At 39.7% G+C, this 16,188-nt stretch overlaps 2 protein-coding genes across 3 annotated transcripts in view; one reads left to right on the plus strand and one right to left on the minus strand.

Annotated features, from left to right (window-relative positions):
- The window catches only part of LOC149589743 (glutamate receptor ionotropic, NMDA 2A-like), a 62,425-nt gene extending 59,648 nt beyond the window's left edge, over nt 1–2,777 (plus strand). The window contains exons 5-6 of one of the 2 annotated variants that reach the window (XM_089861781.1): nt 434–654; nt 2,071–2,777. In XM_089861781.1, coding sequence (XP_089717907.1) covers nt 434–654; nt 2,071–2,185 — 336 coding nt within the window. In that variant the 3' untranslated portion in view covers nt 2,186–2,777. Of the gene's footprint in view, nt 1–433; nt 655–2,049 lie in introns of both variants that reach the window. The other variant, XM_089861780.1, reaches the window with a different exon arrangement.
- A 7,736-nt stretch (nt 2,778–10,513) lies between these two features.
- Nucleotides 10,514–15,634, minus strand: LOC149589751 (uncharacterized). Its single transcript, XM_089861784.1, has one exon. The coding sequence runs from the start codon at nt 15,632–15,634 to the stop codon at nt 10,514–10,516; it is 5,121 nt and encodes a 1,706-aa protein (XP_089717910.1).
- Nucleotides 15,635–16,188: the final 554 nt, after the last annotated feature.

Consider the following 16,188-nt stretch of genomic DNA (forward strand, 5'->3'; position numbering starts at 1 on the left):
CCGAGTGACGATAACGTCACGCAGAGGTATTACACTGGGCAAGTCGGTGTGTGTCACCACGTTCGCAGTTGGCAAATCGGAGCACACGTGTTCGCAGAAAGCAATTTTCGGTTTCTACTCTCATCGTTAGGATTAAGAAGTACGCGACGATCGGCTAGGGTTACGAGAAACGTCTAGCGTCGTAATGGCAGGGCTTCCACCAAAGGTTCACGCAATTGCTGTCTACGCAATCAAAGTTAGCGTAGTATTAAGCTAGAGCGCTGATTGGTCGACCAATGAGGTTAGAGGAAAATCTAGAACTCCGGTCGTAACGTCATACTGGGTACTACGAAAGGCTTTTATCCACACTACTACCTCACTCTTTACTATTTATATTTAATTTGCCTATTCAAGAAGGTTTTTTTACAAGCATCTTTTTTGCGCATGTTTTTAGAATATGGCTGCTCACAAAGCGTCTCTAGAGATGCTCGATACCAAAGCAAACGATGAAGAAGAGGGTATCAATAAACCCATATCCACTATCTCCAAGAGCATTTCTAGCGGCAAGAAAGGATGTACTTGTGAAACGTGCGATTTGGTGCTCAAAATTATCACCAAAGAGTTGGAATTGGCCCGGAAACAGACTGTAGAACTTGAAAAGGAGCTAGAAAGCGGGTCAGTTTGCTTGTTTAGATTCCCCCTTAACAAGAAGCGATATCTAGTTTACTAGGAAGAAGGTATAAGATGCCTAAGTATTCGCGCACCATAGTCCCAGTCCCCCTTTCATAATACAAGGGGGGACGTAAAATGAGGCCGGGCTATTTCGCCTCTCCTCAGTCGGAAAATACGTAATTTTCGTCATTCGTGTCGCGCTGACGTGAGTTTTCAAGAACCAATGAGATGCTGGTTGTAATTTAGAGGCGGGGATTAACTCCGAACTTACGTCTGGACTGGAGATAAAGCTAGAAATGCATCGAATTTATATCTTCTCCCTCGTAAACTAGATATCACTTCTTGCCTTTAATTTTAAGTGCTATAAGATCATGATTGAATAGATTTGAATAGATTATAATATAATTGCACTTTGTTAGCATGTATTTACAATGTTTTGGCATCTTGGTTAAGTTACGAACTTTTTACTGTTTTTTTTTGCTTCGTAATCATTACATATTTGACTGTTGCATGGTTGGTTTTAGCAGAAGTGTATAATATTTCTCTTTGAGAGAAGTGTGTTCCGAAAGGATATTTGTTGTTGGAATCCTTCAAAAACATTCAGGGAGCGAATTTACCAAAAACGAAAACCATCGCCTACTGTGAACTCCATCTCTACACGAGACCAAAGATGGAAATTACACTAGGCCATGACTCTATTCCGTTAAGGTTTGAAAATTTAAAGCTTCAAAAGTTTAAACCACGATGGTGCAGCAGTCTCTTTAATTCCGTCTCGCATGTAGAATGCTTAAAATAAAAGCCCTACGGCAGACCCATACTTACTAAGAGCATTGCATGGCTATGCCAATATATATTTCTAAATGCACGTATTTAATCAACTTAATACACTTTTATGTCATTTTTGAATGACCTTGTTTGCAATTGAAAAAAATGCAAGAAGGGAAGTTTTTCAGTAGGCCATGACTCCGTTAAGGTTTGAAAATTTAAAGCTTCAAAAGATTAAACGAAGAGGGCGCAGTAGTCTCTTTAATTCCGTCTCGCATGAAGAATGCTTATAATAAAAACCCTACGGCAGACCCATACTTACTAAGAGCATTGCACGGCTATGACAATATATATATCTAAATGCACGTATTTAATCAACTTAATACACTTTTATGTCATTTTTGAATGACCTAGTTTGCAATTGAAAAAACGCAAGAAGGAAAGTTTTTTATTTATCCCTGGTGTCCTAGACCACTCTCTCTTTAAAAAGTATTGATTTTTGCATTAGCCATTTTAGTAATTAACATAATTATGAAAACTGCCTAACAAACCTCTTGGGGAAACTTGCACGAAAACCATCTTTTGAAATTACTCTCATACCCCTCCCTTAATTCTTAATTGCCGTTTTCACAGAATTCCCATTACGGGAATTAGTCTTTTGAAGGAAAAGAAACGCAAGAAATGCGCCGGCAAGAAAACTCCGCCTCAGTTGCCAAGCCCGGCTACAGATGGCAGCACCTTCATCGCCGAGATTGAAACGGCCCTATAATAGACTCAATATTGTTAACACACCGCACGTGTATCTCAAAATAAGCCTAAAATTATAACCAGGGGTAGTTAACTTAAATCTTTTAATTGTTAGTACGAAGGAAAGTAGAGTGATGTCCCATGAGTGCCTCATTTCAGTTCATGTTAACTTTTTTCGGAGGTCGACACAGAGAGACCGTAGACCATTATTACATGACTTCACTTAAAGCGTCTGCTTTATTATCACTTGGCGTTGTTGAGCGTGAAAGTGTTTTAGTGACGTAATTGCTACGTCATTAGTTTTGTAGTAGAATCAAACCTTTATAACATTGAAAGCTCCCCCACTATGATGTCCAACCCCATCTAGCCAACTATCCTTAAACTCCATAAAATTCTCCGCCATTTTACCTAAAAAGGGGAGGGGCTATCATTGGGTGACATCCCCCAGCCCTCTCCCTATAGCTGAGAAGAAAATTATTTAATGGGTGATTTCCGTTAGTTTAAACAATAGCAGACGACGGTTAGGTATCATTACTATTCATTAGGAAATGTAAAAAAATCCCATAGGATTAAAACGTAGCAGTGTCTCTTGAAACGAAAATTGCTAAATCTAGATGAATCCACCTTATTCCCTATCGCCGGAAGTTAGGCTTAGCTCGGGATTCATGGGGGTGAATAACGGGAAGAAATTCTTCTGTCGTCTGCTACATAAGCAAAAAAATATGTACTGTAGCGGACGACAGACCAATTTATTCCCGTTACTCGCTCCCATGTATCCCGAGCTAAGCCTAACTTCCGGCGAAAGGGAATAAGGTGGATTAGGAATTTAAGACTAATAGATTAAACATTAAGCGCAGTGCAGAGAAATAGTGGAAGCAGACGACAGTTGTTTGGCCCTCCTTTTTTCGAATGTGCAGTTTGACCTTATTTTCAAAGAACGACTTTTGAGGTTGAGCTTCAACTCTTTTACTCAACAGATTTGCCACGTTGGCGTTGAAAGAACATAAGTTATTGCAGAAATGTCATACTTCTGGAACGTCACTCTACTTTTGATATAATAAATCTTAAGAAATGGGACAAATTTTTGCTGTTGACATATAAAATATTGCTTCAAATTTAAAAACGCAAGAATGAAAATAAAGATGTTTTTTGTATAAATATGAAATTTAAAAAAGAAAACATAAATTTGAAATGTTTAGAGAAAAACCATTTCTTGGTAATTAAGCATTAAAAAATAATATTAAGGAAATTACTGTTAAACGGCCGAGCTTAATAATAGGAATATTTTAAAAGAAAAACAAACTGTTTAAACAGTTTTATTAACTATTCAAATCGCTGCCTTTATGGATTTTATTTCGCTATAAAATTAAAAATTAAAACGCGAAAACTCAAAAGAAACATTGCCCAAATAGTTAAAAGTCTAATTCACGCATTTTCGTGAAACATGATGTTTGTAATAATTTTGTTTTCAAGTATAGAATTACGAAAATATTTCAGGAAAATGTTGTAGAATGTTTTTGAAATATTTTGTGTAGGGTTTTAATTTTTTTTATATACATATAATAAGAAAAACATCAAGGTGCCAAAACATTGTAAAAACTAATTAAAAAATAACAAATTGTTGAATTTTTATATGAAAAATAATTTATTATAGTTTGAATTCAATTTAGTTCAGTTCAGTACAGTTATCTAATGTGCCAATTGTTTCTCTGTTAGCTCGTCGGCGCGTCGTCATTCAATGAACATGAATTTGCTGCGAACGTGTTTTTGGAATCACTTGCGTGACTTGCGTCCTAGGCCTTTGCAGTTTTGTACTGATCAAAATTTCAAAACCAAGAATTGTTCAAGGATTTGCGATTAATCTCTTTGGATGATATCTTTGGAAGGTTTCTAAATCAACGGAGGAAATCAAGTAATGTACTTTTTCTTATTTTTTAAACGTATTTGTAGTGTTAGTGATATTTTAGCTATTGTGTTAAGCCTTATCAAAATGATAATCAACACAAATTCACACTAGTAATAGAAAAGTGCGTAGGCTACTGATGGAATTAACGATTTATAATAGTACTTCACAATGGTTTTTAATTTTGATAGTAAGCGCTCTTAAATTTTATTGTACATGTTACTTGGGATGATATTCAGCGAATTTTATTTAATAATAGAGGTTGAAAACTGTGTGTGGGGCGTTATAAGGTAAGCCTTGGCAATATTGCAAAATCTGGTATTGTTTTGGCGAACAATTATTATTATTATTTTTTTTTTTTCGGTTTTCTTTTTGGGAAATGTACTTAACTAAGACATACTTTAAATAACATTACTAATTGGGGTTTACACCTACTCAGTTTTAAAATTTTCGTCGTAATTCTATTGAAATTAGTTCCGATTTATTTGGATTATTTAACTAAATTAACCACGTGTAAAGAAATTTGGTGCTTACACCTAATCAGTTTCAAAATTATTATTTACTTTTTGAAATGAAGATTGTGGGTTTTATAGTGTAAAAAATGCTACGGCCATCTTTAGGCATTATTACGTACCAATTACACAGACTTTTATTTACTGAAATTTAGTTCTTCAGCCTATTACCAAGAAGCGATATCTAGTTTACTTGGGAGAAGGTATAAATTTGCCACATTTCTAGCTTTATCTCCAGTCCAAACGTAGGTCCGGAGTTAATCCCCGCCTCTAAATTACAACCAGCATCTCATTGGTTCTTGAAAACTCACGTCAGCGCGACGTGAATGACGAAAATTACGTATTTTCCGACTGAGGAGAGGGGAAATAGGCCGGCCTCATTTTACGTCCCCCCTTGTATTATGAAAGGGGGACTGGGACTATGGTGCGCGAATACTTAGGCATCTTATACCTTCTTCCTAGTAAACTAGATATCGCTTCTTGTTAAGGGGGAATCTAAACAAGCAAACTGACCCGCTTTCTAGCTCCTTTTCAAGTTCTACAGTCTGTTTCCGGGCCAATTCCAACTCTTTGGTGATAATTTTGAGCGCCAAATCGCACGTTTCACAAGTACTGGGACTATGGCGCGTGAATACTTAGGCATCTTATACCTTCTCCCTAATGAACTAGATATCACTTCTAGCTATTACCAAAATATTTTTCTTTCACTTCATGAAAACCAATTTAGTGTTCACACCTAATTAGGTTTGGAAATTATGATCTTAATTTTAGTGAAATGCAGTTCGTTATTTTTCATTTATCAAAATTGTATGGCCTGCTACAAACACACGGAAAAATTGCACAACCCCTTATTTACATATCTGATCATTTTTCATTTCCATAACTATATTCATTTCCATTTTTAACTCTGAAAGAAAAACACTGTGGAATTTTAATTCAGTCTTGCAATGAAACATTCTCTCATAAAACGCTTTAAGCATTACAAAGCCATTTCAAAGCCCCATCTAGTCGACACTGTATTTCTTTCGAAGGCATTCATCCTTTATTAAACGGTTTCAACCAGCCATGGAAATAAGGTTTTTTTTTTCAACTAGTCCTCGGGACCAGTGACCCCGACATCAACAATATTCAAACTGGTCCCTGAGACCAGTTACCCCTGTGCGATTTATTTTACTACTGGTCCCACTTTAAAATTATTTATAAATATAAAATTACATGGTCCCAAATCATTTTTAATAATTTTATTTAGCCATCTTTGACTACATTATCGTACGATAGCCAAAAGATTATCGATTTTCAACCAAAATTATCGTACGCTCCAGCGGTGTTCTGATTGACCTTGCAATTATACTAAAATCGGTACAACTTAATAATATTTACAAGGGTCCTGAAGGAGATGGACAAATAACGTCTCCAAACGTTTCTTTCATCCTGCCTTTGGGCTTAAAACATGAATAATTTCATCCTATTTCACCTTTTCCTTCCTCTAGCGAGCCTTTTGTGCCCAGATTAGTTAGATTTCCCTCTAAATTATCGTACAATTATCGTACGCCGAAGCCGAATTATCGAATTTAGCCTACTAGTACAGCGTCATAATTATAGTAACTCTTAAAATTATCGCATTGTACTATAATTATCGTACGTCTGGCAACGCTGTACTGATTACTACTAACCTGACACTACGACTAGGAGTAGGGATTCTCCTTACAATGAGAAAGGAGTCGAAATTTGACGAAAACCTTTAATTAATAAACTGGTCCCCTTTCAATATTTATCAAAGTTTAGAATTAATAAACAAGTCCCTAGGACTCGTGACCCTCGGTTTTTGAATAAAAAAACTAGTCTGAGTAATTAATAAAGTGGTTTTGGACCTGTAAACCTGTGTTATTTCCATGGCTGGTTTCAACTAACTGGTGCGTGAAACTGGTCGCCTCTCGTCTCTGAAAGAACTATTGCTGAATTCCTCTTCTGCTGGTACAATTCTTTTTTTCGGAGTATCGCGCCTTTTCTAAGAAACTATTCTTCACCGTGAGCATTCCAAAGAATCGCTATTCAATGTAAACCTTTTTTCAATGCACCAATAGTGTTGCTAACTTAGCTAAGCCTCGGCACTTGACAATAGTTGTTGTGTTGCTATAGTGGAGCATCTCTTGTGACTTAGGAGCATGGTTTACATTGCTTCTTGTCCTTCCTTTTCTCTAGTCCCTTGAGACGGTTTTTTTTCTTGGACTAGGGACAAGTCAAAGAAGTTCTGGAATAGATTATTGAAGGACAGCTACATAGAAAGGTTCCGCTATTGGTTGTTTTTTGCTCATGATCTCTCTGCCATTTATGACGAACATACTGGGTGTAAGTTGTAACTGATAAGTCTGTGATAAATTGAAGGGCGTGTTCTTTGGGACAGTGCGTCAAAAAGGGTGGAAAGTGTCGAAGAACATGGGTTCTACATCATTTATTTTTGGAGATATTCGCTAACAAACATGACGTCATAACTGTATTCGTGCAAATGAGATAGTGGTGTTAGTTTAGTTTACCATAGGGTTATGTTGGTTTTAAATTCGAGAAATTACGCCTAGTATTGAATTTAGTTTTGTTATTTGTTATATAAAAGATTCAACACGCCATCTAAGAGGCCGAAAACCTCGTAACTGTGTCGCCTTCTGGTGCGAAAAATTTGCACCTCACCGTAAAGTTTAAAAAAAATCGAATCAAGCGTACTATAGAGTAAGGGCAGTACTACGTATGCAAACGTCATGCCCGTTTATCTCTTAGTTCAGTGTCATTCCCGTACTGGTCGCGTACAGTATCCCCTCTTGCAAGAGCGCGTCCAGAGGGAGGGATACACAGTGTACACCCCTGTCTACCGCCACTAGTCTATACATATTAGAGATGGGCCGATACCGATACCATATCGGTATCGGTACCGATATTTGGCTTTAACCGATATATCGGTATCGGTTAAAAATGAACCGATATTTCTACCCGATATTTTTTGAAGAAAATAAATACTTATGTTGAGAGTAGATGGCGCAATAAGACCTAAACTCTGAGACAGCACAGTTTTTCATCTATTTTTGGATAACGTAACTAGTGTCTAAAATGGGTTTTTCGTATGAAAAGCCAGTTTTATAGTTTCAAGTACCGAAATTGGATCGAGAATCATCTATAGAGATGGGCCGATACCGATACCATATCGGTATCGGTTTGAAATCGGTTTAATCGAAGGATCGGGTAAAATATCGGTATCGGTACGTATCGGTTTCCCAAGTATCGGATCATATCGGTATCGGTTTAAACTGGTATCGGCCCATCTCTAATACATATGATTTCGTAAGTTCCAAAAACCAAACCAAGGCTTAACAATAAGGCAAAAGAGATAGATGGTGGAAAACATTGAGTAAGATAAAATAAGATAAGTAAGTCCCGCCTCCGTTTTAACCCCCACCATTTAGGGGGGATTGTCGACTATCACGCGAGCACCGGACGAGGTTTATGCCTTCTTATGGTATATTTCTTCTTGGATAAAGGATATTTTTATATAGATGCGTATTCGATCTAGATTTTATAGTGATCGATTTTAACGGTGCTATATATCCTTAAAATTAGCTTCCTTGTGTAAATCGAAAAGCATTGTATCGGAGGGAAAAGTTGTATTGTATTGCTAGATCAAACATTATCTTTAAAATGGAGAGGCCGGCCGGCGTGGTTTTCTCTCCCAGCAAAGAGTCCCAAGGGTAAATCAAGCTCCCCAATAGCTTTTAAAACTAGACATGAATTGAGGAACATGGGGAGCTGAGGAGAGCAGAGAGAAATAGGATATATTTATATAAGGATGTGTCGTTAATAATTAAAAACCAGAGTTACATTGCCACTCCATTTTAAGGAATTTGCTAATTCGAAATTGTTTCCACCTTTTTAACGTTTTCTAGAAAGCTTACGCTGTTTGTAACAAGTGGTGCTTAACCCTTTTTAATACTGAAATTACAACCCTGTAATGTTTCTTACCCGGCACGTGTTTACTGATATCACATTTTGGTCAAATTACGCTGTATAAAAGGCAATTTAACCTTTATAAAACGAAAGTGCAATCAAGTCACGTGATATAGTGATGTTTAGTGTATTTACTACAAGATTCTTGGCCAAGGCTTATTTTGTTTAAAAAGAACAGGCGCTAAACCTTTTGTAGCGAATGCGCAGCCCAGTCACGAGATTGTTATAGTGTTATTTAGCACATTTCCTGAATGATGCCTACCACAAATGTCTTTAGATAAAACCCAACTATTTATGTTGTTATAAGATAAAGATATCTTCGATAAGTTTGTCACTGGTTACTGAGAGCTTGTCATGAAGTGAGGGAGGGAGGTCATAGATTCTAGGTAAAGCGACGCCTGGTGAGACGCTGGCAAAGGCTTAGTACAGACTGAATAGGAAAAGATGAACTACAACGTTAACCGAGTGTAGGACTTCAATTCTCGCTTAAGTTGTTCTCGAACTAGCTCGAGCTGTAAAGCTTTGTCCACATTGAACTCGCGCTCGCGTGTTCGCGCCTTCGTCTATTTGCACTTCTGTTCTGATACACGGAAAAATTTTGCTTTTCCCATTCTGATAGCCAATATTCCTCTCCTCGGAGGTTAACCCTTTGGTCAAAAAACCCTAGTAGATATAAACGTATGAGAAGGAATCTCGAGTGACTTCTGTTTAAACCTCTGGACTGCTAACATGGAATAGAGTTTATCTGGGATTTTACCCCCATGGCTTTTTTAAATAAGTTTGTACGCGAACTCCAACAGCTTAGCCAACCGCTGTGGGGCCTTATGACCCCAAAGTCCGCTATAATAATAATTACAATACATTTTGTCTTTCTTCTTTAGTGAATAGCCCCTCGTTGTACTACCTTTAACATTGCTAAATAATTTGACAGCTCATACGTAATCCGAAGGAAACAAAAACAACGGCTAATTAATCAAGTAAACCAAAAAATTAAAACCAAGAAAACAAAAATAATAACCAAGTACACAAAAATAATAACCAAGTAAGCAAGCATAATAACCAAGTAGGCAGCATAGTAACCAAGTTAACAAATATTCATAAATTTTTTCGCAACTTTCCCAAAACATGCTGTAGTGGGATTTTGGCCGAGGGGCTGCTCAAGAGTGGGAGAGCTTAGAATACTTTAAAATTCCCGACTGAAAAAAAGAACTTTAAAGCCAATTTTATTCCTTTTAATAAAATTGAAGGGTTGGTCGAAATAACGTCGATTAGTAACATTCGGTGGAATAACAAACTGATATTGTATAAAAACTTAATACTTTAATACGAAATACAAAGAAAAAAAAAAAACTTATACACGGCGAAAGCGAAATTTTACCGTCCCGAGACGGGTAGAGGGAGAGAGGTCGGCCCGTGCCTTCCTCGTACAGGTAGATTTTTTGTACGACTAAAGTTTTCTCATCCATCGAAGTTTTCTCTCTTCGATGAGAAAAATTTGTCATTTTTGGGGGCTCTTGCCCATTGGGTCGAAGGGGTCACGTGCAGTACGGAAGCCGCTTAGCAACTCCATATAAGGAGCGATTTTTCCCTCCAGCGAGGTTGTGACGTCTTAAGGGTTGCATTCCGTAAACATGACTCACGAGAAAGTGAAAGGGGACTCTGGGCAAGAGAAACCCAAAAATGACTATTGACGATAAACTTTTAAAGGGTTAGTATTTTTAAAGGGTTAGTGAAATGAACATTGCAAATTAAATTTTGAACACGGTTACACACACAAATAGTTTTAAACAAATATGATTATTAAGCAAACAAATAGGATTATTAAGTAAACAAACAAAAATTAGTTTCGTTATTTAGTTATTTAGTTAGTTTAAGTTAGATTTATAATAAAATCATTTAACATACGCTCCCCCCCTTGAACTATCAGTTCAAGATAAGGTGCTCCCTAATTTAGCTCAAGGTTGTAAAGGAGGGGTATAGGTCGTTTAAGTCGAGTGCCGTTTGCAAGTCTTACCGAACAAGACCTTACGATACCGTCGCGTCCGCGAAAGACTTCTTCAATTACGGCCATCTTCCAACATAAACGGGGCACATTTTGATCTTCAATTAAGACCACGTCGTCTTTCTTTAATTCCGGTGTTGGAATCTTATTTAAGCGGTGGTGCGCAGAGCGTAATTCCAAAAGGTATTCGGATTTCCACCTCGACCAGAAGGTATCATTTATTCGTTGACGCAATTTCAAACGTCTGGTTAATTGAATTCGCGTAGCAGGAGTTGTAGGGTTTTGCGTAAACGACCTTGAAGGCAGTGCGGTGAGTCGACCTCCGACCAAAAAGTGCGCTGGGGTGAGAGGGGTTGGTTCACCAGCGTCTTGATAGACGTATGATATTGGTCGAGAGTTTATGACGGCCTCGACTTCTGTTAGGTAGGTCGTGATTTCGTCAATGGTGAGACGGGCCTGTCCCATGGATCTTTTAAGGCAGCCCTTAACTGAGCGGACTAGGCGTTCCCAGAAACCGCCCCACCAAGCGGCTCTTTCTACGATATAATGCCAAGATATCTTTAGGTTGCCAAAGTAACGACATACTTCCGGACTTCGAATGTTTTTGAACAGTTCCTTGAGATCCAGCTCGGCTCTTTTGAATGACTTGGCGTTGTCGGAATAGATGGATTTAACTATCCCACGGCGGGCAATAAATCGTCTAAATGCCTGAAGAAAGCTATCGGTCGACATGTCATTTACCAGCTCTAAGTGGCAAGCTCGAGTAACGGCGCAGGTAAATAACGCAATGTAGCATTTTTGCCCATCTTTCGTGTAAAGGGGTCCAGCAAAGTCCAGACCGCAAACTTCAAAGACCGGAGCTGGCGTTGTTCGAAAGGACGGTAGCGGCGCCATTTCGGCGGCAGAGGCTTTAATTCGAGTCCAACGGCAATGGTAACAATGATGTACCACCTTTTTAACCAGTTGCCGACCGCTAGGAATCCAAAAATGTTCGCGGACTTCTACCAGAGTATCGGTCACCCCAGCGTGAAGTAAACGTTCGTGCTCATTGTAGGCTATGAGCTCAGAAAGTCTATGTTTGGACGCGAGAATCCATGGATGGCGTTCTCTGTAGCTCAGAGAGGTAGAGGTTAAGCGTCCTCCCACGCAAAGTAAACCGTCATCGTCGAGGTAGGGGTGGAGTGAATAGATTTTCGATTCCTTTTCTAAGATTTGCCCGTTACGTAAGGCAGTGACCTCCGTGTGAAAGCAGTCTTCTTGGGATCTCTTGATCCAATATTTTTCAGCTCGTGTGAGCTCTTCCGTTGATAGTTCTTCAAATGACCTGTCTGTTTTCTTTTTCCTGCAGTTTTCAGTAAAACGATAGATCCAGGCTGTTATTCGATACACGGGTTTCAGAAAGCATGTACTGAATTTTTTCAGCTCGAATACCGGCTCGGAAGCAGGCTGGACAGTGACTAGGCCAAGATTAACAGACCGCAAGGAGTTTCTGAGTTCGTCTTGTACTTCCGGGTTGGATACTTGTTTAGTTATTGGTTGTTTTGGGTGAGCCTCGGTTTCTTTACCGAGCCAAGTAGGTCCCTTCCACCATAAACTATTATGTATGAGATCTGATACGGTACTACCACGCGTTGGTAGGTCCGCTGGATTGTCCTTAGTTCGGCAATGATTCCAATCAGCTGGATTTGTTAGGGTCTGAATTTCCCTAACGCGATTGGACACGAAAGGTTTCCATTCGGTCGCGGATCCTCTTATCCATTGAAGTGCTATAGTCGAGTCGGTCCACATTCTAATTTTTGTGGGTCGAATAGCAAAGGTTCCGAGTAGGTGTGAAGTTAAGCGAGATCCTATTACAGCTCCCATTAGTTCCAATCGTGGCATGCTTAGTTTCTTTAATGGGGAAACTCTAGTTCTGCACGAGACCAGCGCTGTTCCGATTTTTCCTTCGCAAGTCTTGAAACGGAGGTACGTGACTGCGGCGTATGCCTTTTCGCTCGCGTCCACAAAGGTGTGCAATTCGATTTCTAGCAAATTTTCTTTGCCCGTTTGGCAATAATAGTACCGTGGAACTTTTACTTCTCTCAGATTTCGGAGTTCTTCGCACCATTCGTTAAATTTCGACGAGAGGTCTGTCGATAATTCTTCGTCCCAGGTCGACCCGTTTTGCCAAAGTTCTTGGAAAAGGAATTTAGCCTTTACTGTAAAGGGTGCTAGTAATCCAAGAGGATCAAATATTCGGGCTACAGATTTGAGTACCCATCTTTTCGTGTTCTTCCGAAGAATGAGAAATTCCAATAGGTCATCCATGACGAAAATAAGGCAGTCAGATGTGGTGTCCCAGGACAATCCTAGTATCTTCAGAGTTGCTGAATTTGACAGGCTTTGTGTGGATTTCGCTTCTTCTGTCGTTGGGTTTTGAAGGTGCCATAGTTTTCGTAGTTCCGGTGAGTTGGTCTTGAACTTATATAGTTCCATCCCCGCTTGTTTTAAAATCTCAGTTGATTTGGTAGATATTTCGAAAGCTTCCTCGACGTGCTTTCCTCCCGTGACCAAATCGTCGACAAATAGACATTTATCAACTTTGTCACAGACTTCCGGTTCTTTCTCCTTATACTTTTTTACGTGGTGTCGTATCGTAGCTGCAAGCATGAATGGGCTTGAAGTAACTCCAAACGGGACCCGAGTCATTCGGTATACCAATAGGTTGGAGTTAGCATCTGGATTGTTTACATCAATCCACAGGAAACGGACAGCGTCTCGGTCATTTTCGCAGATCGAAATTTGTAGAAACGCCTTTGTTATATCAGCGGTAAATGCGATACGATTCTCACGAAATCGGATGAGAACGTCCAGAAGTTCTGGGTTCAGGTTAGGCCCTGCTTCCAGACAGTCATTAAGTGATGGACTTCCTAGGGCGTGTGAGGATGCGTCATGTACGACTCGAAGCTTGGTAGTTTCGCTGGCGACGCGAATCACTTCTCGATGAGGAAGGTAGTAAGTGGGGAGGTCCATTTTTAAGGTCATAGAGGTGCTAACTTTTTCGACAACTCCTGATTCCAACTGTTCCTTAATTACGTCGTTGTAATTCATGAATAGGACTGGATTTGATTGCAGTTTTCTTAGTAAAACTTGGGTTCTCTTTTTAGCGACGTTGAGATTATCGGCGAGTGTCAATTTATTTGGTTTCCAAGGGAACGAGACTTCATAACGTCCATTTTTGAATTGAATGGACCTTTCAAAAGAGGTTAGAACATCGCTGTGTTCTGGTGATTTTGAATCCGAGTCCCTTATACCAATTGAGTCGAGCTCCCAGAATGATCGGAGTTGCGTGGAGACTAATTCTTCCTCGGACGGAGTTACGGCGCTTATGTGCATGACTGAAGCCGTGTTTATGCCGATTGACGTGGACGTGACCATCGTTGGTCCGTTTATGACCCATCCAAAAACAGTATTTTGCGCGACGAGTTTGGAAGAAAGGCGTTCGAACCTTCCATAAACAATTCCCCAGTATTCATCTGAGCCCAAAAGCAAATCTATGGAAGAAGAGCCACTTTGGCCATCGTTGTCTTCAAGCGTGTCTACTAGACGGAGTCCTCTTTTCTTCATTTCTTCAACGACACCCGAACTTGGTACCGAGAAGACTGCTCCGCTTATCTCCTTCTTCGATTCGAAAGCTTCGATTGTGACTCGACGCTTGGGGTCAAAAGTGCATGCTAGTTCTAGGCGAACTTTTCTCCTTTTGCTGCGTATAGGTTCAGCTCCCTCAAAGGGGTATACGTCCAGTTCTTCTTCAGAGATTACCGGTAGGTTCAGGCTTTTAGAAACACTTTCCTTGATAATCGTTACCTGGCTTCCGTTGTCCAGTAGACAGCGCAGTTTCTTGGTGCTTCCATCTTTAGGGTTTTTTCCGACGGCCTGGGCCATTTGCAGCAGGACCATCTTGTTCCGACTAGGTTCGTTCGTCCCTACATGATTATTAGCAGCTTGAGTTGGGCTTGAGGTTGAAGACTCTTGGTTATACCCGCTTTCTTCATCTTTCCCTTCGCAAAGGGTAATGTGGTGTTTCTTCCCACAATTAGGACAGTTTTTACTGTTAGAGTCGCAGTTTTTCGTACGGTGTTTACTTCGTAGACAAATGAAGCAGCGTTGTCTTTTAAACACGAGGTCTTTTCTTTCCGCTAGAGTTAAGGCTTTGCACTCCGAGGTTTTGTGCTCTGAATCGTCACAGTAAAAGCAGGTTTTTACGTAAGCGCGACCTTTGTTAGTGCCAACCAAAAGAGCGGAGGCAGTAGATTGGGACGATTTTTGATTCCGATTTTTGTAACCAGAGGGGTTAACAAATATTGGCGGTTTTCTAGACTCTGATTCTTTATTTCTATTAGCTTGAGCTCTTTCGCGAAAACCGATTTCTTTCCTCAAAAAATATAGGAGATCATCTACGGAATACGACTTTTGATCGTAGTTACGATTAAAATCAATTGAAAGTTCTAATGGCAAAGTTTTAACTAATACATGGCATAATAAGACACCGTAAGAATTTGTGACTACACCGAGAGATTGTAAACTTCCCGTCGTAGAGTGCGTTCCACCAGGTGCGAGCGGTGGAGGCGTTTGAGGTACTTGAGGAGTAGGTGTTTGAGGTGGTTGTAAATTAGGTGTTTGGTAACCGTAGGTTAGAGGTGCCCCAGGTTGGGCGACTGCGGCGGCTGCCTGTTGCATCCTTATACCATCTAATTTCTCCAGGAGGCGTTTAGCTGAAGCACTAGCTTCCAAAATGTCGTCCGCGTACTTGCAGCAAACTTCAAAATCGTTCTCTTGTACCTCATCTCCATCGATTAGGTTTTCGATGAGATTATTTAGGTTTTCTAATTGCGACTCTTTGTCGTTTAGAAGTAACACACAGTTTTCTAGTTTATCCACGTTAGGTGTGGCAGAGTTCAGTTCAACTTTTATAGCGTTGATAGCGCGAGTAGCTGCGGACCGTACTGCACTACGCTTCTTAGTGTATTTAGATAGTTGTTTCGCGTTTTGAGTCGCCTCAACTACATCTTCGTTTTCCGCCATATTAAAATTTTTTTTTTTTTTTAAGTTACCAGTTTTAAGAAAATTTATACCGAGCGCGAGTGTTCCTTATATCGACGTATTTCCCGGGTTTCGGCACCAAAATGTAGTGGGATTTTGGCCGAGGGGCTGCTCAAGAGTGGGAGAGCTTAGAATACTTTAAAATTCCCGACTGAAAAAAAGAACTTTAAAGCCAATTTTATTCCTTTTAATAAAATTGAAGGGTTGGTCGAAATAACGTCGATTAGTAACATTCGGTGGAATAACAAACTGATATTGTATAAAAACTTAATACTTTAATACGAAATACAAAGAAAAAAAAAACAAACTTATACACGGCGAAAGCGAAATTTTACCGACCCGAGACGGGTAGAGGGAGAGAGGTCGGCCCGTGCCTTCCTCGTACAGGTAGATTTTTTGTACGACTAAAGTTTTCTCATCCATCGAAGTTTTCTCTCTTCGATGAGAAAAATTTGTCATTTTTGGGGGCTCTTGCCCATTGGGTCGAAGGGGTCACGTGCAGTACGGAAGCCGCTTAGCAACTCCATATAAGGAGC

The sequence above is a fragment of the Phalangium opilio genome, unplaced genomic scaffold (genome assembly GCF_054372755.1).
Source record: "Phalangium opilio isolate 3A_F unplaced genomic scaffold, DU_Popi_V2 ptg000505l_1, whole genome shotgun sequence".
Taxonomy (NCBI): domain Eukaryota; kingdom Metazoa; phylum Arthropoda; class Arachnida; order Opiliones; family Phalangiidae; genus Phalangium; species Phalangium opilio.

Excerpts from the sequence above, each read along its gene's own strand:
- LOC149589751 (XM_089861784.1), bottom strand. The coding sequence starts at position 15,634 with ATGGCGGAAAACGAAGATGTAGTTGAGGCGACTCAAAACGCGAAACAA.